This window comes from Erpetoichthys calabaricus, chromosome 4 (genome assembly GCF_900747795.2).
Source record: "Erpetoichthys calabaricus chromosome 4, fErpCal1.3, whole genome shotgun sequence".
Classification (NCBI taxonomy): domain Eukaryota; kingdom Metazoa; phylum Chordata; class Cladistia; order Polypteriformes; family Polypteridae; genus Erpetoichthys; species Erpetoichthys calabaricus.
This window is the reverse complement of record NC_041397.2, coordinates 52,762,746-52,787,677: the sequence shown is the minus strand read 5'-3', so window position 1 is coordinate 52,787,677 and position 24,932 is coordinate 52,762,746. Positions and strand designations below refer to the sequence as shown.

Sequence of the window (24,932 nt, the reverse complement as noted above, 5' to 3'; positions counted from 1 at the left end):
GTGAAAATCCTATTGAATACCGCTCCGACGTGAAGATCTGAAGTCTTTAGGTTTCTGGGGTAACGGCTAATGTAATAATAGATTACTCAGGTAGGGCACCATTACTGTAACGGCTTGCCAGGAACCATTCCTGCTAGCGGAAAACAGCCTAGGGTTGAATGTTTACTACAAGGTGAGGTCATCTCGGAATAGCGGATACTGACCTAGGGTTGAATGCTTACTACAACAGAAACTAAGATCACTTTGGTGAAATAATCCATGGGAGGCTCCAGAAGTAGTGGTGAATGACCGTAGCAGAAGGCTGCTTTTGGTACCAAAAAATGCCAAAGAATCAATTAGGGAGGGCAGAATTAATAGGTCACTCAAAGGAGGACTGTAGATCTAGTTAAAAAAAAATACAATTATAATAATAAAAAAGAAAGATATGGTTATAGATGTACAGTAATATAATGGATATATATAATGGATAAGATATATAATGGTATATAATAAAGGTACATATAAACATATATGTTTTGAATGTAAACTTGTATAAATATAATTAAGTCTAATATACCTTTTTTCTCTGTAGTCTCTCTTGTTCCACTTGTAACATGAGCTGCTCACGTTCCTGTCGAAGCCTTTCAGCCTCTTCATAGGCCTTTTGTTCAGCTTCTTCCTTCTAAGTTAAGAGAGGGGATATGCATATTAATGCATTTTAAATATATGTTTACATTCATTCTAAACTGCTCCTAAAAGGTATCACATTTTTAAAAATTGCTACTTTGCATCTGTAATACAAATGAACCTTGACTCTAAAAACAAAGCAAAAAAGCAGATTTAAAAAAACAGTGATTATTAACTAAGTTCATATTCAGAAGCTTTATTTAAATAAAAAAAATTCAGCAAAGACAAAAATATTTCCAGTATAACTCATCCTCTAAGATTAGGTTTTTAAACAATGAATACTTAAAGACATACATTATAAAATGAAACATAAGCAGTCTTTTCTGCAGTCTTTTCTGGTCACTTTGAGACCAGGTCTGACCAAATTTTTTATGTCTTACTTTATTTCCACATAAACTGCTATATTAAGGGATTCCACACCTTTCCAACAACCCAAAGAAATGACCACAAATATATCAACAAAGTATTTGTTAGTCAGTATGCTGTTAGAACAAGGAATGATCTTGGTCTTTAATAGTGTTTAGTGTCCGACTAAAGAGAAAATTATAACTTTAAGGTCTTAATAGAACATCATTTTATCTGATTAGTTTAGATTAGGCTTTCTGTATGGTCATTTGTTTTTCTTTTACTTCTTTAATTGCTTATTCTGTATAACATGTTTACAAGTGTTTTATAGAGTGTATAACTTTAAAGGAATCTGTTGCTTTAACTGACATGAAACTGCATTCAAGTTATGGAACAGATATGAATATAAAACTACTACTTTATTCTCCTCCTGGCTACACTTATAGTTGATCAGGTCAACAGGAGAAATGTGGCCATTTTCAGAAAATCAAAAGGAACATCTAGAATGAACCTTCATAAGTAATCACAGTACTGACAGTCCTAAGTACAGAGCATGGTGTATTCAAATTTGCATGCTTACTTGGAGTCAGGCTGCATTCAAAAAGTGTATAAAGATATAATTATGAACATAAGAAAAGCTTTAATGAGAACGGGTTATTACTCATCCCAACACAGCTCCCTACCCACCTAACTTTTCCAAAATCTTGTAGAGGTCTGAAGGTTCCCATAATTCTACAGAGTCTACAATGTTATCTATACCTTCATCCCTTTCATTAACCTGCTTTATTTGGTATGTCATTGATGGAAGCTGAAAAAACAACAGGCATTCAGTTTTTAAATAGTTAATAACCGTTTCCTCTTCACCCAGCCACTGAAACATATTTTTCCCCGCTATTATTCATTTCAAAGGTTGCATTTGCATGTATAGCCAGATAACCAAGACATTTTATATCTGATGACATAATGTGATGTGAATATAAATTAACAATGCATTCAAGGTTCACAAACTTACCAGGTTTGAAGAGGAAAAAAAAACCTTAATTATAAGAGCTTATATAATTAGTTTATGGAAATTAGTTCAAAGTATAACAACTGTAATTATTAAACATAAAAATTTAAATAAGACATTTACATTTATTAAATAAACCTCATATATGCATCAATGCAAATAACACACCTGTGGTGAAGATACTAAAATAAATAGCAATACAAAAAGACTGTTTTTAATTAACAAGAAAACAAGCTGGGGACACACAATTTGTATTATGCTGAGAACATTTCACCACAGACTCCCTCATTTTCATTGTTTTAAGATCAAAAGTTGTTGCACAAAGTTTATCACTATTTAGTGTGCCAGCCTTTTCAGATATTTACCAGTAATTGTAAATTGGCCTTACTTTAAACAACTGTTAGATACTGAATAATTTAGATTGCAAATATCTGATGATACATCTTGAATTCTTTCTAACCAAAATGATAAATGAAACAATCAAAAATACGTAAATAAAGACAACTGTTAAAGATGCCATTATCCTTCAAAAGCACATTAGACTTGAATATTATAGTAAAAATGCTCTAGATGGCATTAGTGGAACAATAAGGAAAAAATGTCATATATTCTTACAGCAAAATAATTAATGTACATGGAGCTTTAAATAAATGATCATCATCCATCAACAGCCACACTTCTTAAAATGAAACACCTATATATTTATACACACATTCAGAGAGTACCTGTTTCTTCAAATAAGTGACCTCCTGAACAATAAGAATTACATAAAAAAGTTAAGTCAGGATGCAATGTAAAGGAATTCATAATTTCTAAAAACCCGTGCAAAATATAAGGCTTTATGGTAATGAAAATGGATGTTACTTGCCTCTTTCTCCATCTGAGCCTGTAGCTCTCTCTCCTGTGCTTCTCTCATTAATAACTCTTCTAGCTCCTTTTGCTGCTTCTCCTCCTCTAGTCGTCTTTTTTCTTCTTCAGCTCTTCGTGCAGCATCTTCTTGCTGTAGACGTTCTTCTTCCATCTTCCTTCTTAATTCTTCTGCCTTGATTCTAAAACAGACAGGTAAGTATAGAAATGACAAAATACTTTTAGAGAAAATTGAAAAACTGAGCTCAGATGATTGACACTATGCAGAGTGTCTGTATATGCATCATCACAAAGCACTTTACTAGGAAAACACTATTACAACACAGTATGATATATATAAACTTATCAGCACTGCAAAAATCTAAACTGAAAATACATGTAAAATCTGACCAGCAAACAATATCAAAATCTACTTTACAAAGAAACTGTAGTTACAATATAAAAGTACACAGAAGGAAATGAAGAAATGTTAAGAGAAACAAAGTTAGAATTTATTAACTTGTGCTGTTTTCAAAGTATAGTATTCATATAGTTAGGATGCCTCCTGGATGCCCTCCTCAAGAGGTGTACAAGACACGACCTACTTGACAAAGTCCCAAGACACTTTAGCAGGATTCTCTATTTCATCTGGCCTGGGAGAATCATGGAATTTCCCAGGAGGTGCTAGAAGATGTTGCTAAAGATAGGTTGGCCTGTTCTGTCTAACTTATCATGTTGTCACGAAAATCTACAATATCAGAAATGCCTAATAATGAGGGATGAGCAACTATCAAGGTATATAATTAAATAACATGTTTCATTAACAGCAGCACCTGACATCTAATGTGTACAATGTTTGGGGCAAAAACCTGAAGCTACTCTGGTCCTCCAGGATCAAGAATAGAGGCCCCTGACACAGGAGAAAAATTGGTATAAAATGAAATTCTCAGGCATTTTATCAAATTAGGTAATATATTTCAATTACTCTAACAACTGCTTTTAATCAAAACAAAATTAGAAAAAAAACTTTCATTTAAAATTAATGATAACCAACAGTTTTAATTAAGAATAAGATTAAGCATAATCATAATATATTATTTAAATAACTAATTTAATACTAGTGAAGATTTTTTTATTTGGAATTCCTTAGTATTGCATTGGTTCTTCTTTATTGCAGTTTACTGACTGAAAAATCTGATTTTAAGATGAGCATATTAGAGGAATAAAATGATCAGAGAAGCCCCAATCATAAAAAAATACTCAATAGACAAGAATATAGCATTTGGTGTACAGCTGCTTGTTTTTTTGGTTTTTTTCGAGTGGGCTTACCCCAATATCATTCATCAAAGTAGGCAAGAGAAGGCTTCTTCTGTTATATGGAAGAAATATATGAAAATCTCTGTTAGCTTAATGCTTTAACTTTAAAATCAAGCTAATTAAATCTTGTTATGCAACAGAATATTGAAAATTCCTGTTTCATATAATTTTACGTTGAGACAGCGAGTAGATTCAAACTGATAGGAAGATCTACCACCACATAATTTACCATTAGTATGGGTCATATTATACACAACTTTTGCCAGCTTTCCTGCGGCACACTTTTAAAATCTTCTGAAGTCCATCCCTTAATAAAATGATGGTATTATAAAGGCAAAGGAGGTAATGGACTATTAGGTAAGTGTAAATAATGAAGTGGCAACACAGTATGTTTTCCTGTTACATTTAAGTTTACTTAATTCAAGAGACATGACTGTAACATGTAAACCATATGAAAAATACAAAAGGCACTGTGCAATATATGTAGGCAAAACTGAACATTTAATTAAGTAGCAAACAATTTCAAAAACTGCATGCCTTTCTGCTTCCTCTTGTTGTCGTTTCTCTTGTTCTTCTCTCTCTTTTTGAAGTCGAGCTTGACGTCTTCGCTCTGCCAGGAGTTTGCTTGCTTCTTCTGCATCTGTAGTCCCAGCAATGGTTTTACCAGTGGGAGTAACTGGAGATGGCTCAGCTATTTAAAAAAAAAAACTGATGATTTTAGTGTGTGTGAAGTGTTTGTGCAGTGTTATACAGCAGGAGCAGGACAAAAAAAACAGATTTTCCTCATTCAGCAAGTAGCTCTCACTAAGAATAAAATAACAATAAATAAATCTTGCTTTTAGTGTTAAAAAAAAAAAGCATAATGCTTTATTTTGCAGAATTCCTCCAGTCAATAAAAAGCTCTCAAGCCTCAAAATTTATTACTGCTAACTTTTTATTTTATACTTATGCACGTCCTTCTAATGATTAACTAGTTTTATTCATTTTTTGTTTCTGAGCCCATGTACTCCACTAAAAGGTTAGAAAGGACAGAAACCTATCTTGGCAGATAAGGACACAAAGGCAAAAATCAATTAAGAATGAAGCATTAAACCAATCACCCAAATAGAACTTGAAGAAAACACACACAGACACAGGAGGAATATAAAACCTACTCAAACTACTACATGCAGTGCTTAGATAAGTTCTTAATTTAGCAGTTTGAAGCTAAGGTGCAACAACTTTAAGCAGTGTGATAGCACGTGATAATAGGCTAAAAGCCTATATAAAGCACTGGAAGTAAAAAAAAAAAATAAAGAATGGAAGGTCCTAAGCTTTTAAAATACAGTAAAACCTAAAATATCCGTCACTCAGTTTGATTAACTTTTGGTCTCCACTAACCATCAGGGCCAAAAAAAAAAAAAACTGCGCATACCAGCACCTACCTATTACTGTACTACTAATGCCATGTGGTTTTCCGCGAGCTCTGCACATTGGGACAACTCTCACTTTTGTTAGCACATAGTGTTCTTCCCCAGTACGACATGTCATACTGCATTTTGAAATCACAATGTCATTTACATATCTTCACTTTTAATAGCATTTTGTAGCGTTTCTCTTTTGTTATAATTAATCTACATTGTTATGTCCGATAAACATATGTGTATGGTGTTGGAATTGTCACAAAAAAGTGGAAATTATTGAACATTTACAAAACGGCGAAAGTGCTTCAAGTATTGCTTCAATTTATGGAATAGGAAGAACAATATCCTGACAAAATTGAAAAACATGGCAAAAATGGAAACCAATGATGGCAATGTTATTCTATGTTAATATTAATGTTCTTCTGTATTGTAATGTTTCATTTTAAATTCTGTTATGTTTTGTTAATACTTTGTGACGTGCAGACTTGTGATGCGCTGTGCGGGAGCAGACAGGATGGAATGAAGGCTGTAAGTGATGAGACTGGGTGAAGGGTTTCTGTTCTGTAAGGGGTGGACACACATCTTAGGAGATGAGTGACAGGAGAAGTTAGGAGAAAAGGGAAGGTGCGACAGAAGGTAGGGATAGGCGATACCATTATTTTTGAGTATTTTATGTGTCAGATTTCCAATACTGATACTGGGTATTTTTTTTAAAGAACATAGGAATTTATTTTCAAATAATGATAGTGTTTTAGAATGGCTAATATTAATGGGTCAGTCTATATTTAAACTAACTAATATCACAATACACTATCAAGGTCACCATAACAAATTTATTACAAAATATATATTAATAGAATGAATATGTTATGTCATTTTCTAACCCGCTTACTGCAGACCAGGGCTGTGGTGGGGGCACCAAAAACCTATCACAGCTGCCATAGGGCACAAGGCAGGAGCAAACCCAGGACAAGGCTACGCCCAATTTAACCTTGCCAGTTCACCTAACCTGCATGTCTTTAGACTGGTGGAAGAAACTTAGGCAGTGACAGGGAGATCATGTAGACTCTATGCAGGGAAGATCAAGGTCACAAAACTATGTCATCTTACTGCAAGGCAGCAGCATTACCACTGCAGTACAATGTCACCCAAAATGAGCATACAAACATAAGAAAGATAATATGAACCTTTACATTATTATAAAGATTTGGTTATTTGATTAATACATGAAAGTACTTAAATCTATCCCCTTAGAACACTAACATTTACAAAAAAAATAATATTCCCACAGTTGCATTTTCTATTATATTCTGCCCTTCTGTTTTATTGAAAAAGATTTTGTCACATTTGTTTTACATTTACTTAAATTTCAAATTTGTAATTAGAAAAAGTAACATTGACATTTTTATGCTTAATCCAATTTTGTCTCTGCAGGCACAAGACATGAACAATCCCTGGACAGGGTGAGTGTCCATTACAGGGTGAACACACACACACAACCACACATTCACATTGTCAGTCCACCTAACATGCGTGTCTTTGGACCGTGGGAGGAGACAAAAGCACAATACAAGTTTAACAATACAAAATTAAACAGAAAAAATATATTTTATTACAATAGATGCTGTTACTAATGCAATTAAAGAACTTTTAAAACCACTAGTAATTAATATTTTTAACAACATTTACTCAGGTGTTTATTTTTTGGAAAGAAAAAAACTTTCACTGAAAGTAATTTATCTTCAAATTAGTCATGACTATTAAGTATTTTGTATAGTGTTAAAGACTATTTAACATTCTTATTTATGTATATTGACTATACTGTACCCTTCATTTTAATTAGAAGAAAACACAAAAAAACGTACAGAACTTGTGACAAAATACTCTGACAGTGATGTTTAACACTATTTATGTGTCCTCCATCATGCTAATAATGGGCTTTATGTTTCACAAGTATTGAAGAGTGGTAAAAGGAAAAATGTCAGACTCAACTAAAATGTCTTCAGTAAATCCCAGTCTATATAAGCCTGCAAGCAGCAATTACCTGGACAAGATCTCGTGCCTATTTGAAATCTTTCTGGCAGCGTCCCTTATATGGCACTTATCGTAGCTAAATCACCATGCTTTGATGTTTTAAAAAACCGCTCCATTGATAAGTGTGCATGCTTTCTAAATGTTTAAATGGGTTGCTTGTTTTGCCACCATACTGCTCTTTCTTCTCACAAATATTGCATCGGGCGACTGCATTCTTTTCCATGTGTGAAAAGCAGCAGCAGCAGCATACAATGCTATGCTTTTGGTCTGCCATTGTCATACACAGTCTGCAGTTGTGGAAGGGCATTCCTATGTTACAGCACGTCTGCTCATTTCAGTATGTAAAAGCGGAAAGTGCATTAGAACATTCTGTGCCTTTGCAAAAACCTTGCTATCGTTTCTTACAGAAAAAAATAATTCAGATTTTTTAATGGTACTCGATATCAAATGAGTACAATCTGAGTACCGAAGTATCGATTACTCTGGTATCAATCTACCCATCCCTAGTGGAAGGAAATAATGAGTACAGAGTCAGGAGACAATAAGCAGGAGTGTTTGAGATATAGAGAAAGACAGAACATGAGTGGCAAAACATAAACTGATTGGTAGGGAAAGTTTTCTTTTATTGTTTTGGAGGTGTGTTTCATAACCCAGATAACGTAGCATAATACAGGGCACCGTTTATTACAGAATGAAGTTAGGGCAGAAAACTCCAGTACCTTTGAGTTGTATTTGCTTATTGTACCGATTGTTACAATATTATGTGAATTAATTAATTTTGTTAAAACTGTATTATATTTTGTTAATATAGTTTTATTTTGTAAATAATTATTATTGAGTATTCGCTAAACTAATCTACTGTGCATCATTTTTAGAGTAGCTGTTATCCGTCTTTTCTCTTATTTGTCACAGCCTCTGTCCCGACCCCTGACCGATAATTGAGGTTTTACTGTAAGTGGGGGAAAAAAAAAAAAAAAAAGGTTTTAAAGTCTTATTCTGTTAGGTGGACTGCATTACAGTAATATGAAAACATCACCGATTGCCCACTTTGCTTAATAAGCAACTTGAGATTAAGGTATATGAAGAAAGTGTATTTAATGTTCACTTTCTGGGTAAAAAACAATTTGGCATTAATACCTAAATCTAAAAGAAATTATTTCAAGAGAAAAGCATTAATACAAAACATTGTAAGTCAAATTTAAAGCAATTCCTCCATCCATTCTCTGAACCAACTTTTTTCCAGTTCACGTTTGTAAGAAGTCCGAGAGTAAATTTCTCAAGCAAAAATTGTCCTGGATGAAATGTCAGTCCAGTGCTGGGTACAGAAATACAGCCAAACACAGCCATATCCTTAAACTTTCACCAGGGGAATTTAAAGATACCAATCAACCTAAATACTGAGGTAATGGAGTGAAATCACAACCTCCAAAGAATAGTACAGCAAACAAATACAAAAAATATGCAAATGTGACACAGGAGCTATCCTAAACCCAACCCAAAAACAGCACCAATTCCCAAATGTGAACTGAACAAACAATAATCCAAAAGAAAATGCTCAAGCTCTTCTCTGCTGCTTTATGGATTAAGCTCCAATGGTTTCAGAATTTCCATCATTCACTCAGAATATCTGTAAAGTCTGCAATGCTGAACAACTCTCTGTAGCTGTCAATAACAGAATAAATTGTTTGCATTTTACTTCTGAATCTAAATATGAATGGTGAACAACAGCTTCTCCAGATTACATTAACTGCTTTTAAACTGTCCACAGTCAATTGCAGTTTTTTTCTAAAAACATGCATGTTCAGAAGTCAGGGTGTAGGAAAACTCTTACATAAGAGACATGAATTTACTTTTCTCTCAATTATAAAAAAAAAATCCTGGGAGGGAGACTAGGGAGACGAGACGTGATCTTCTCGGAAGACAATTTGATGTCCCACAAGAGACACTTTAACAAGGCAGTGAGACAACATTTAAAACAAGTTCACGGACATCTAACCAAGCAGCTGCTGGAACGCTTTTGGCAGACAGACATCATGTGCTACCAGCTCTTAAAACAACGACAAGTGACAAGCAGAACACGCAGCTTGCCAGCAGCTACAGCAGGAAGCCAGCAGATGATCTGACCACTTCTCTTTAGTGTGTGTTCAGCCAATCCCCCCCCTCCCCCCTCCAACGTGAGCGGCACAGACGCAAAGTGCTATAAGGATAGCTACTGTATAGGCTTTGAAATGATCGACACATAGCGCAACAAGCAGAAAACGCAGCTAGCCAGCAGCAACAAGCCAGCAGATGATCCGACTGCAACTCCTTACCGTGCATTCAGCCCCAACTTCACTATGCGAGCGGCAGAGACACGAAGTGGCAAAAGGACAGCTGCTGTACAGGCTTTTAAATGATTGACATGTAGCGCAACAAAAAGAACACGCAGCTCACCAGCAGCAGTAGAAAGACAGCAGATGATCCGACGGCATCTCCTTAGCGTGCATTCAATAGCCCCCCGCCCCCCCTTCACAACATGAGCGCCGTTATACGTCCTGCAAGAAAGATTTAACCACACCCGGGGCCAGAAATAAAGGACAAGTATTGTTTTTAAAAAAGTTTTAAAGTAAAAGTGAAAATAATGCATATGTAACAATTCCCATAAAAATAACAATATCTTTAAATTGTATATCCGGTAAACCAAACCCGGGGGTGGGCGATCAAAGCGAGCAGGGGGCAGAGCCCCCTAGTAATGTAAAGTATAAATGTATGTATGCCATTAGTTTCATTAGGTAACTAAAAACACCCTTAATTTAAGGATCTATTTACACAATGAAAAAAATATTGTAGAAATATTAAAACAAAAAACACTAAAAAATTAAAACATGCACTTATTGCTCAGATTCTACATTAAACACTCTGCAGTTTTTATTTACCAAATAATTTCCTACACTGAAACTGTTAATAATTTGATTTAAACAACTGACTTGAGTATATAAATTTTTTTTTACATGTTTAGTTAAGACAAGCAACTATATCTAATGAAAATATCCATGCAAAATACTTTGAGACAATTTTTATCAATCACATTCTTAAGATCAAGCAGGTCTTTGCCCCTTTCATAAATTGAACTACAATATGATTAATTCAATTAAAATTCCTGATCAATGCAAGCATCTTAAAATAAATTTTAACAATTTTCCTATATTAAAAAATAGCACATGAAAATGGAACCTGCCTCACATTGACTAAGAATCTATGATGTACTGCTACCCAAAAAATAAATGCAAACATACTCACAGCCCAATCTTTCGTGCAAGCATGGTTATGTGCCTTGCAGGACAGTCATTTGAGTTCTAAAGACATTATCCAAATTATTATTAAAGTATGTTTGAAGTACACCTTACATCTGCCACCACAGTAGAAGGAGATAGCGAGGCTTTTTATATTGCTAATAAACTATCCTCTCTTAGCAATTTCAGAAGTTTAATGTTTAGTGTTTTTGACTGTATCCAAAATTTCACTTTGATGTTAAATGTTGGAGTTTGCATGTTCTCCCCGTGTCTGCGTGGGTTTCCTCCGGGCGCTCCGGTTTCCTCCCACAGTCCAAAGACATGCAGGTTAGGTAGATTGGCGATTCTAAATTGGCCCTAGTGTGTGCTTGGTGTGTGGGTGTGTTTGTGTGTGTCCTGCGGTGGGTTGGCACCCTGCCCAGGATTGTTTCCTGCCTTGTGCCCTGTGTTGGCTGGGATTGGCTCCAGCAGACCCCCGTGACCCTGTGTTTGGATTCAGCGGGTTGGATAATGGATGGATGGATGTTAAAAGTTAAGTGCCTGAATATTTTCATAAGTCTCTAAAAGTTGCATTATTTAAACATTACTATATATGATTTTAAACACATCATAGCCACTACATATTCCACAGTGCTAATAATGATTTTTGCTTACAGATTAAATAGTAGATATTGTAGGTAAAAGATAATACAAACCACTATTAGTGTTTTCACTACTCTCGGACTTTGATATCTTTTTGTCCTCTTTTGTTCCATTTACTTTTTCTTCTGTTTCCCCTTGTTGTGCTACAGTCTCACTTTTTTCTTTATCACTCTTCTTTAAACTTTCTGTTTTTGTGCTAATTATCGCACGCTGCTTCATAGGTGAGGAAGGATACTGTCTGACAGTAGTAGGAGACTGGGCACGTGTCTTTGTAAGTGATCTGTAACAAAAACAAAATGCACCGAGTTATTAGATAAAATGACACACAACACAAGTATGGCTATTTATCAGTCTTATAAATCTTTTTTGAATAGACTGTGCTCAAATTTCAAAAACAAAAAAGAATCTCTATTAGACTCTTCCACCAACCCAGCCTTAAACAGAAGATACAATACAAATAATTATCCTAATTAGGCTCTGAAGGCATTCTTTAGAGGTCTGATTATTTCATATCTTTCCCACAAAAATACACTGGAAACCAAGAAGGTATCAGAGCTAATCAGTGAAATTATCAGAATAGATCAAGAACATGCTAGGTGTCTAAATGAGGCACTTCACAGGAAAAGACAGGCTCTACATACAGAACTCAAGCTCTTGACAACTAAAGAAACAGAACAACTCATTTTTATATCAAGACATCATTACTATGAACACAGAGAGAAGGCTAATAAGATCTTAGCTCAACAAATCCACAAGCAGGAAGTTCGCAATGCAATCCCAGCAATTACTAACACACACGGAGACATAATCATTGACCATAAAAATATAATGCACACATTTAGAGACTACTATAAGTCCTTATATTCTACTCAGTTTAAAGAAGACAAGACACAACCTAATGCATTTTTGTATTACAAACTCACTTCAGAGTGAAAAAGCACAGGCCCTGATGGCTACCCTGTCGAATTTTACAAAAAAAATTCTCAATTAGGTTAGCTCGCCTTTTATTAGCAACATTTACAGAAGCTAGAGACAATAAAATTCTACCTCAAACTTTTCGCTAAGCTTCAATTACCGTCTTTCCTAAGCAAAATAAAGACTTTTTTATTACAATGTGCATCATACAGACCAATCTCACTTCTGAATTATAATATCAGTAATATCACAAGACCAAACTAGATTTATTAAAGGCAGACACTTAGCTTCCAATCTCCGACACCTGTTTAATATAATATATTCACCAACAAAGTCAAATACCCCGGAGATGATATTAGCATTGGATGCAGAAAAAGCATTTGATATGGTTGAACAGAACTACCTTTTCAATACATTGGAGAAATTTGGGTTTGGCCCAAACATTTGTGCATGGATCAAACTACTGTATACCAGTCCAGAAACTTCAGTTTGTATTATTATTTCAGACTGCTTCAAACTAGAAAGTGGTACTGGACAAGGATGTCCCTTGTCACCACTGCTTTTTGCAATCGCCATTGCGCCACTGGCAGTACACTGTCGAAACACTTATGAGATAAAGGGGATTATCAGAGATGGACTTGAACAGAAAATTTCACTATATGCAGATGATATGGTACTATATATATCAGACCCACAAAATAAGTGCCTGCAGTCCTAACAGCACTAACAGAATTTCAAAAGATTTCAGGTCTCAGAATTAATTTGAATAAAAGTGTGCTCTTTCCAGTGAACTTTCAAGCACACAACATTAGATCAGACACCTTCCCTTTTATCATCATAGATCAGTTTAAATACCAGGGGGTAAACATCACATGTACACATAAAGCTCTTTATCAACAAAATATTGCTGCCTGCATGGAAAAAATTAAGGAAGACTTGCATAGATGATCTACCCTTCATCTCTCTTTAGCTGGAAGAATTAACAGTCAAGATGAATATCCTTTCTAAGCTCCTTTTTCTTTTTCAAAGCATTCCAATATACATCAATAAATCATTTTTTAAGAAGTTAGAATCGATCATAACCTCATTTATTTGGAATTCAAAACACCCAAGTATCTAAAGGGTGACCCCTACATAGACCTAAGACAGAAGGTGGCATGGCGCTACCTAACTTTCAATTTTATTACTGGGCAGAAAATATACAAGCTATAAAAACCTGGACATTGACACAAATAAATGAACATACACTGGCATGGTTTGCAATAGAATTTAAATCCTGCAGTACTTCTTTATATTCCTTGCTTTGTACCCCAATATATACAAGTTATCGCCAATATACTAACAAACCAATTGTGCTTCATTCACTCAGAATATGGAACCAATGTATGAAGTACAAGATAGAGAAGCTTTTATCTGTGGCAGTCTCAAATGTATGTAGCTTTTAATGTCTGGAAAACATTTGGGATTAAATCACTTAGAGATCTGTACATAGACATCTACACATCCTACGAACAATTACACTCCAAATTTAACTTTCCAGCAACAATTTCTTTCACTACCTCCAAATTAGTCAGTCAGTCAGTCATTTTCCAACCCGCTATATCCTAACACAGGGTCACGGGGGTCTGCTGGAGCCAGTCCCAGCCAACACAGGGCACAAGGCAGGAACATATCCCCAGACAGTTCCCGGAGCACCCGGAAGAAACCCACGCAGACACGGGGAGAACATGCAAACTCCACGCAGGGAGGACCTAGGAACCGAACCCAGGTCTCCTTACTGTGAGGCAGCAGCGCTACCACTGCGCCACCATGCCGCCCTTACCTCCAAATTAGAAACTTTGTTAAACAAAACCTGCCCAATTTTTCTCACCTCCCACCTACTTCTATTCTGGAAAAAATACTGATTAGTCTTGAGGACTCAGACAGCATTTCTGTAATATACGAAAACATTTTTAAAGTCCCTCCCTTTCAAAGATCCCAGAGTACAGAAAAGGATCTCTTACTCAACATTTCAGAAAAGGAGTTGAAGGCAGTAATGCACATAATTCACTCTAGCTCCATATGCACAAAGCATTCAACTATTCAAATTAAAATCATCTATTGAGCACATCTGTCTTTTTTAAAATTGTCCAAAATGTTTCCAAGGCAAGATCCAACCTGCGAATGTTGCAATCAAGTTCCAGCATCATTGGGTCATATGTTTTGGACATGCACCAAATTGACATAATTTGGGACAAAAATCTTTAAATACCTTTCAGACAGCCTTGGGGTCACAATTTCTCCTAACCCATTAACAGGTGTATTTGGTGTACTTCCACATGGGCTTAAGGTGGAGAAGGACAAACTGTAATTGCCTTTACCTCATTATTGGCACATAGACTTATCTTGCTCAACTGAAAGAATCCTAACTCTCCTCTTTAAAGTCAGTGGGTAACTGATGTTATATATTATTTGAAATTGGAAAAATCTAATTCTCACTTAGTGGAGGATCTGTGCAAAACATTTTTAAAACCTGGCAGGATCTAATCAATAGCATTTTAGAATAAGCATTAAAATTGAGGAATGGGATTCTCTTCCCTTTTTTTATTCTAATTATTTATTTACTTAATTTTCCAACTATTGAAGTTTTACTCTGTTGGCCTAGCTCTCTTTCTCATGAGTGGGGGTTGATTTGATTGAAACCTAGTTTTGTAAAATGTGACTTGCATGTATGGAATGTTATTTGATTTTAATAAATTCAATAAAATGTTTAAAAAAATAATTAAAACAAATATTAATGTTAATCATAGTAAAATATAGATTGAAATTTATATCATTATCTGGCATTTACAATAAGCAGCTGTGTGTTTGGGCAGCATGTTTAAATAAAAGCACCTGAAAATATTACACAGAAAATCCTGCTTGTGATTTTACACAAGAATATAGCATACCTGTTACTTAAGTACTATACAAAAATGTAGAATGATGAATTGATAACAGACAAAGCTACACTAAAACTCTTCTCATTAAAGATTAATTATAATGCTGCCAAAGCAGAGCATTAGTTATTCCTCCTACTAAACGCACACATTATCTGAAACTAAAAGCCAATAGGTATGTTTTTGGAACCAAGTGACTGAACTACTATACAATCTCTGTGTATTGAACAACTGAATAATCTTCTAAACTTGCCTTTATCTTCTCAGATGTTAACCTAATGCATCTATACAGGAGCTACCACCACTTAATTTCTTTCCTGGCTTTGTTTCCTTTCTTTTCCCTGCTATCATTTTTAAACTTTCTTGGCATTTTACTTTGTATGACATACCTTATGAAATCTCAATAAAATCATGAAATGTTGTGTTACTAATTTAATTTTTATTTTTGATGGCAGAATTAGCATTCACTTATTTCTCTCTTTTAGTTTTCTTCGATTTACAGATCATTACAGTCATTTGATATCTGCTTTATTCTGTTTTCACACATGCCCTCTGAAAATTTAAGTAGTGCTTCATGTGACACACTTATCAAGTTTGTATGTGTGGGAGTGTGAGCAGTAAATTGAACAATGTACAGTTATATAGTTTCTATAATTGCGTGTGTCTAAAGCACATACAGTGTTACAGATCTAATTCTGCATTTTACTCTCTCTACCCCCTGAAAACTTTTAGTGCAAAGCAAGTCTCACTGTAAGGGTCAAGATTTGCCTCTATTTCAGTTCAGCTCTATTTAAAAGGTACATACTGCATATTTTACAGGATAAAATCCTAAATGTTAAGTTTCTATGTGTGCCTTTCTCTTTCATTACAAGGAACTACTGACTTCAGAGCTGCACACATCACTTGTTACAAAGTTCATTTCACACTGGAGGATAACTGGAATACTGCGGTGGGTTGGCACCCTGCCCAGGATTGTTTCCTGCCTTGTGCCCTGTGTTGGCTGGGATTGGCTCCGGCAGACCCCCGTGACCCTGTGTTCGGATTCAGCGGGTTGGAAAATGGATGGATGGATGGATAACTGGAATAAAATGTATTTCTTGGAGTACAAGTCCCTGCTCATCATAAAACAACAACTATAAAGGAAAAACTTGTCTGTGTGTCCATATAATAGTGATTCTGTGCTTAAAAAAGGAGTTGGTCTCGTCCGTTATAGGAGATGGACGTTTGAAGCACAGCTCCACTAGCAGCGGCTTTATTTTCCCACGTATTTCATATTATTTCGAGGTATCCTGTATTTAACCCGACCAAGGAACTTCCACTACAATATACAAGCATGAGTAACAAGAAGAAAAGTCAGAAAGAGCCGGAAAAGAAACTTAAAGCTGCTTCAAAGTCTGGACAGACATCTGGCCCGAGTGCAAGGTATGGCCTCTCGGAGACTGACCTGGAACAAGCAGACGAATGCGCAGATTTCCTAGGACCCTGCTCCATTGTATCGTCTTCAGTTTGTATTAATAACATTTGCTCAGACTACTTTAAGCTAGAACGTGGTACCAGACAAGGATGTCCCTTGTCACCACTGCTGTCTGCAATTGCCATTGAACCACTGGCGGTTCACTGCCAAAATTCTTTTCAGATAAAGGGGATTGTCAGAGAAGGACTGGAACAGAAAATTTCTCTATATGCAGATGATATGGTTTTATATATATCAGACCCAGAAAACACTGTCCCTGTAGTTTTAACAGCACTAACAGAATTTCAAAAGATATCTGGTCTTAAAATTAATCTGAATTAAAGTATACTCTTTCCAGTGAATTGACAATCATATAATATTAGATTGGACACCCTACCTTTTACCATAGCAGATCAGTTTAAATACCTGGGGTAAATATCCCAAGTAAACATAAAGCTCTTTATCAACAAAATTTTGACGTCTGTATGGAAAAAATTAAGCAAGACTTGCATAGATGGTCAACCCTTCATCTCACTCTAGCTGGAAGAATTAACGTTGTTAAGATGAATATCCTTCCTAAACTTCTTTTTTTATTTCAAAACATTCCAATATATATCAATAAATTGTTTTTTAAACAGTTAGATTCAATAATAACCTCATTCATTTGCTCAAAACACCCACGAATCCGAAGAGCGACCCTACAAAGACCTCAGGCAGAAGGTGGCATGGCTTTACCTAATTTTCAGTTTTATTACTGGGCAGCAAACATACAAGCCATAAAAACCTGGACACAAATATATGAACATACACAGGCTTGGTCCGCAATAGAAGTAAAATCCTGTAGTACTTCTTTATACTCCCTGCTCTGCTCTCCAATAAATGCAAGTTATCGCAAATATACTAATAACTCAATTGTGCTTTACTCACTCAGAATATGGAACCAACTTAGAAAGCATTTTAAAATGGAAAATCTTTTATCTGTGGCACCTCTGCAAGAAAACCACCTCTTTCAACCCTCGCAAACATATCCAGTTTTTAATACCTGGAAAAGTTTTGGGATTAAAATGCTCAGAGATCTTTATATAGATCTTTATATAGACAACATATTTTATATAGACAACATATTTGCATCTTTTGAACAATTACGTTCAAAATTCAACCTCCCAGCTACACAATTCTTTCACTATCTTCAAATCAGAAATTTTGTTAAACAGAAATTGCCCGATTTTCCCCACCTCGCACCGTCCACAATGCTGGAAAAAATACTGCTCAATTTCGAGGAATTAAACACCATTTCCGCATTATATAAAATCCTATTAGAGTCCCTACCTTTCAAAGATCCAAGAGGACATTGGCAAGAAGATCTCTTAATCAATATATCAGAAAAGGAGTGGAAGGTAGCAAAGCAGAGAACTCACTCGAGCTCCATATGCGCAAAGCATAGAATTATTCAACTCAAAATTATATATCGAGCTCATCTGTCTCGCTTAAAACTGTCCAAAATGTTTCCAGGGCAAGATCCAACCTGCGAACGCTGCAACCAAGCTCCTGCCTCACTGGGTCACATGTTCTGGGCCTGTACCAAGCTAAGATCATTTTGGACCAAAATTTTTAAGTGCCTTTCAGACAGCCTTGGTATCACAATTCCTCCTAACCCATTAACAGCTGTGTTCGGTGTTCTTCCAGATGGACTTGAAGTGGAGAAGGACAAGCAAACGGTGATTGCATTCACTACACTTTTGGCACGCAGACTTATTTTGTTGAATTGGAAGAATCCTACCTCTCCTCTGATAAGTCAGTGGGAAACCAATGTTTTATATTATTTGAAATTGGAAAAAATAAAATTCTCAGAGGATCTGCACAAAATTTTTTCAAAACCTGGCAGGATCTAATCAATATTATTTTAGAATAAGAGAAATAACTATTACCGCATTTAATTCCCTTCTCCATTTCTTATTTACCTATATATATTTATTTCTCCCTTTCTTTTGTTTATTGTTGCCTTATTAGAAAGCCCTAAGCAGTTATCCTTTGGCTAAGCTCTCCTTCTCAGGGGTGGGGTTTGATTTGTCTTCAGTTTTGTTTGGTTATAAATTGATCTATTTGTATGGAATGATTACAATAAAAATTAATAAATAAATAGAAATCCCCACTTTATCCAACCATCCTATGGACTGTCCTTTTTTTTTTTCTATCTCCTATGAATATTAAACCTATATTAATACACTGAACCTCTGAATACTGAAATCAGAAGGTAGGGAAAACTCTCTCTGAGACGGTAATTTAAAACTGAATACATTCTAACCTCTCTGACTTGAGATCAGTACACATTCCATGCCCCTGTCTTGAATAAAAACTATTCCAAAACATAATTAACTAACTTATTATTTATTTTATTATGTCCATTTTTACCTCTGGTAATTTTACACCTTGTATCTTTGTTACAGAGTTAATGCCAGCAGATAAAGCTAGTTGCTGATACATTGGCTTTGTGGCGATTGTATATCAGCTCTTTTTAAGAAAGTATTTATTACAGCTTGATTGATCATAAATTTGGAGGAGTATAAATTTCGCTTTCTTATTTCATTCTTCAGCTACTAGATGGTGGAGAGGGGAGGAGAATAAAAGGTTACTTAATTTTGTTCCATTTAATTTATTATTTCTAAGTGCACTTCCAATTTATTAGTCCAGTGTACCATACAATAACCATCTTTTTATTTTATTTAATCTTAACTGAAATTAATTTTTGTTAGTAAGATTCAATACTTTTCTCTTATATATTTGTTATTCGAAAATCTGCCTTTTCTCTGCAAATAACAATGAAGCTATTTAAAGATTAGAGTGGGTGAATTTTGAATAATTAACATCGTTTTTCAAGGTAAGCTTTATCAATTTTAGCTTAGCTTTTATATTTACACAAAGCCTTCTCATTAAGGTATATACTGAGAGATGTCCAAAAAGACACAGATGACATGTCTACAGTAAAGTTTGTTTCAAACTTTACATATACAGTATTTAACAAAGCCATTACCTAAAACAATTGAAGAAATTGGAGTGGATTAAAACACCAAGAGTCACTCTGGAAAAAAATAGTTATTTTCTAGATGATGTATATGGCAAATGATTCAAAATAGTTTGCCAATAAGTGGCATACTGGAGAAAATAAAGAACACTGCAGCACTGAGGTCGAATGAAGAAAACATTAAACTGTCAGAAATGTTGACCTTTTAAGAAATCTTAAATTATTACATGGCACAGCTGGAAAGAGAGGCTGATGTAGAGAATGAGCAATCTATCAGTTGGTTAAGCATGCAATTAAAGTTACCAGCTGTCCTAAGTTTTTGAGTAAACTTTCTGGTTAAAAAGGGGAAGAATAACATGTATAATTCCTGCATATAGGAGTTTTTTTTCCTCCTCCCTCTCTAGAATTTCAACAATGCTCAAGTTGTGCCTTCTGGATCAATTTTAATCTTTTTAATAAGTCCTAATTTGAATAGCTAGCAGCAGGAATAACTTGTACCACTCCTGATGATCATGTAGGGGTTTAACTCTGATTTCATTTTAAATTTTGCCCAAAATGATATATCATTTCAACTTATGTGTCAATTTATTAGGTGATTATGTAAAAGAACATGTTTGTTGATTTTAAGTGATATCATCGAGAGTATTGTAGCTGCATTTGACGAAGGTTCACAAATGGTTCAAAATAGTTCAAATGCTGCTACTAGACAGGCATTCCGGCACTAGTGTGACTTGTCGAACAAAACACTCCACAGTTCAAGTGTCTTCGTATTTTAAAGATTGAAGTGAAATTCAAATCAAACAGTTCACAAAAAATAGAGAAAAAGGTTGATGACACATGCAAAAAAAAAAAAAAAAAAAAAAAAGGGAAAAAGGAAAACATATGATATTCTTCTTAAATATCTAGGTTAGATTTCTGTGTATTGTTCTATGCAACATTCTATGAAGCGGTCAGAAATCTACTTGCCCTTAATGTCTATCTGTCTGACTGATCATGTTTATTTCTAGCTGTCTAACTTCAATCTATGAGCTATTCCACTGTCACAGAGAGTAAAAATTATAAACATTCCATTTTCTATAACTTATTGTGAGTGAAACTGAATCTTCCAGTAAAAATTATAAACATTCCATTTTCTATAACTTATTGTGAGTGAAACTGAATCTTCCATTATCTATGTTAAGCTATATTTTATTCAATTTCAAGCTAAGATGACTAAGGAAAATTTACCATTAACATTAATTTACAGTGAGTCTATAAGAGCCCTTCTAACAAACTAAATGTTCATCCTGGAATAAGAAGAATCTAAATTATAACAGCAGGTAAATTATTGGATTAACCATTTTTTAACTTCTGCCTGCTCACCTGGGTGTTGCTGGTGAAGAGGACCTTTTAGAAAGAGTAGAAGGAGATTCTGGTCTTCTTAGAGGAGAACCTATCACAGGTGACGATGTTCTTTTCTCTTTCTTCAGCTTTTCAGTCTAAAATATATATTGGATATTACAATGTAATTAATTCAAAATATTATGTGCTTTGGACACTTGTACACAACAAGGGATAATGCAAATAAGAAGCTGTTTAATACTAGAATCCCTGAAGCCTATGAAAAAACTCGTAATCCCCGCCACCTTAAATTCCTTCGCACCTCTCCATTAGCGGCTTTTGTTTCATAAATGTGTCAATCAACACAGGCAGCCTGCTATCCCATCCCCCCATAGCCACAGCTCAACTCAGGCAAACAGTTCTCCCAGCTCAAGTGTTGTTTATCTGGGTGTGAGGTGCCTGGAGTTGCATAGGGTAAATAATATATTGTTATTTTGAACACATGCATTTCATGTGTGTTCAGTGTCTACAACGATCTATATAAATGTAGGGTGACAGGAAATGCGAGAAATGCAAGAAATATTGAAAACATACCTAAAACAGAAACTTTTCATGTTATAGTGCTAACGACAAAATTTGGAAATGAAGAGTATAATGTGTGAAGACTGAAGTTCAAATATCAAATAAACACTTTCACAAAAAGTACACGTATAACAAAACAAGTGCGCGTTTCTTCAAGAATATAACCAAAGAAAAAGAAATCGGGTTAGGGTACGATGCTGAAACGACCGCATGGGTGGTACAGTGGTAAGAACTGCTGACTCATAATTGCAGGTTCGATTCCGAGTGCTTCTCAGAATTACCGTTTTGAGTAGTGATCTGCTCTTATTGTTACTATTATACAATAAAAACATACATTTGATTTGAGTCTGTAACAGCCGGTGTAAATTTATGGTACTTGTAAAGGTTAGTGTTTTTTTTTTTTTTTTTATTCAGTTTTATTCTCTCAGTCATGTTCATACTCCCCCCAATCTGACACTGCTGTTTTCAAATAAAGACATGCTACAACAGAGGTGAACGCAGATGAGGATGAGGGTTCTATATCGGAGAAAGAGAACAGAAGCCCTTCCCGCACACAGAAGAACAAGGCAGCTGCACCAGGCATAAAGAAGAAAGATCGCACAGGTTGGATGCAGCAAGAGGTTAGGCATCATCTTGCCAGTCAATCTGCCCCACATGTTTCCTACAACAAAACAAGCAGGGCTTACAGAGCTCGCCAAGGTATCATGCAAAATTCTGCTTGTGATTATGTTTTGTGATGGTCCTTATATGAAAAACATTTATGTTACTTATATAAAAGCCGGATCGAATGTTATTTACCTATATTATATGACTCTTCAATTCCACCCGGGGGAGTAAACGTTAACATTATACAAAGTTACTGTCTGTTATACCTGCATCTTTATCACTCTTTAATTTAATACTGTTTTTTATCAGTATGCCGCTGCTGGAGTATGTGAATTTCCCCTTGGGGATTAATAAAGTCTGTCCATCTATCTATTTATTTACTTATCTTCTTAAGATATCTTGTTAAGTCACAAGTGGACTGCAGAGCTTCCTGTGTTTGATAGACACAGGCATGCTGAAAAAATACATGTGCAATGCCACTCCTTATTCAGGAAAAGATCCCAGTCACCCCACTGGAGAAAGATTTTCCGAGACTAAGGTCATAAAGCTTATGAAACCATTTCTGGACAAAGGCAGAACCGTAACAACAGTTGCATAAAGTGCAACAGGAGTTTCCACCTGTAGCTAAAGTCATTCGCATACTGAAGTAGCATTGCACATGTACATGTGAATTGCAGCAAATGGTCTTAGCAGCTGTTGACTTCCTTTTTAACTGGCGGCAGCTTTAAAAATCAATTACAGGCTCTCAATGCAACTGTGTAACAGAACAGAAAGAAATTAACTGATCTGAATTTCAAGGTAAAAATATATTCATTAGCATAAAAAAGTGGCATCTAGTTATGAAATGTTCTGAGATCAAAACTAACAAGCATAGCTGCCCTCCACAAACCATGTTTGAAACTGATAGCTAACATCAATGTCATCTAATTTAAAGACAATGTGGAGATCCCCATACGGACCTATTTCTTCACACAAGTACACTATTTCTGCCTTTTCAGAAATTTAAATTTATTTGAGCAAAATTTAAACAGTCTTAAAATAGAAAAGGTAGCCATGTTGTATCTGAACTCATAAGTGAAAATAGTAGAAATGTCCAGTTTAATAATATTTCCTTATGACTACTACTAGTAAAATTCCACAGATGCAGTAGATCCCAAAGTCTGTGTTAAACAGCACTGCTTCTTCAGTGGCTCTTCTTGCCTCTGCCTTCCACTAGTCCAATTAATGTATACGAAAATAAATAAGTAGAATAAGAGTAAACATAATCCAAGTCTTGTTTAAAGCTAAAGACATTCATATGTAAGAATATGAAAATGTTTAGTAAAAATATACAAGTGTACTTTTAGAATGAGGGAAATGTACTGTTGTAAGCTCAAAAGGCAAGTCCATTTCTTGGTCAGAGAGAGCCAGGTGAATGGGAAGTGGGTGGCAGTTTAAATAAACAGAATACAAAACACATTCTTCCATCTTAAAAAATAATATTCTCACAGTATTACTAAAGAATACCTAGCTATCTCTACAATTCAGTTCTTTTTTGTGTTTTTTTTATTTTGTGTTATACATCTGTTTAAAATTGTGTATTGAAGATTCAGATACATTTAAAGATCATCTTTCACTTTCTTCACAAAGTAGCCACAACTCCTTTTGGTAACATGCGTCCATAAAGTACTGGGAGAAAGACTTGTCTTTGTACTTCATATCTAGAAGTACTGTATATAGTAGTGCAATGTAAAATGTGCTTCAAGCCCTTTTACAGGTTATTTGCATGTTATATTGTAAATGCATCTTCAGGGACACAGCAAATTGAATTAAATAATACATTTTTACTACTTTAAAATAGTTTAAATTTAATTTTAAGATACCGCTTTATTAGTTACATAGTCACTGAAAGTCGGAGCCTATTCCATTATCACTGAATGCAAGATAGGAATCAGTTTAGTACAGGATGCTAGCCCATTACAGTGCACACCGACTCATCAGGCCAATTTAGAGGTACTGCTGAACTTAATATACAAGTTTGTAATCTGGAAAAAAACACACCAGGTCTGGGTTATGCTGTGCAAATCTATGTTCAGGGTGTTTATCCTAAATTAAAAGTGAATAAATCACATTATTCATTATTAATGTAATATTCTGTAATATCACTCTTTTAAAAAATCCACATTGGTATTAATATTAAATTTTTTTAAATCCACAAACAATATATCTTTGAGACATGCATGGACTGAATTATTTATACAAATTATAGCCTCATAGAAAATAAATGAACTAGTGAGATACTTCCTAGTCCTTGATATAATTTTTGTAGGTTAGGGATCAGAGAAAAAGTCTTTTCACAATAAGCTTATTTCAATTTAAGCAAAAAAGCATTGGGAATGTTATTTAAAAAAATAAACCACAGAGGCTTGTGAGTAAGACAGTATCTAGGGATAAGCAAAGAAGACACATGTTGATTTGGCCAAAAATAAAGCACTGAAAAGTTGGTAGTCATTTAACAATCATTCTAATGATTGCTTACAAATATTATACCAAGTGCATAAATACTATACTTTTGACGTTGTTGTTACCTTTTTTCATTTTGT

General features: G+C 35.0%; 1 protein-coding gene across 8 annotated transcripts in view; it reads right to left on the bottom strand.

Moving 5' to 3' along the window:
* The window catches only part of LOC114650028 (MAP7 domain-containing protein 2-like), a 203,859-nt gene that overhangs the window by 22,596 nt on the left and 156,331 nt on the right, over positions 1 to 24,932 (bottom strand). For 7 of the 8 annotated variants that reach the window (XM_051926906.1, XM_051926905.1, XM_051926904.1 and 4 more), the window contains 5 exons: positions 21,205 to 21,320; positions 11,588 to 11,814; positions 4,721 to 4,874; positions 2,889 to 3,069; positions 557 to 661 (listed from right to left, as the gene is read on the bottom strand). In XM_051926906.1, coding sequence (XP_051782866.1) covers positions 557 to 661; positions 2,889 to 3,069; positions 4,721 to 4,874; positions 11,588 to 11,814; positions 21,205 to 21,320 — 783 coding nt within the window. The remainder of the gene's footprint in view (positions 1 to 556; positions 662 to 2,888; positions 3,070 to 4,720; positions 4,875 to 11,587; positions 11,815 to 21,204; positions 21,321 to 24,932) is intronic. The other variant, XM_051926910.1, reaches the window with a different exon arrangement.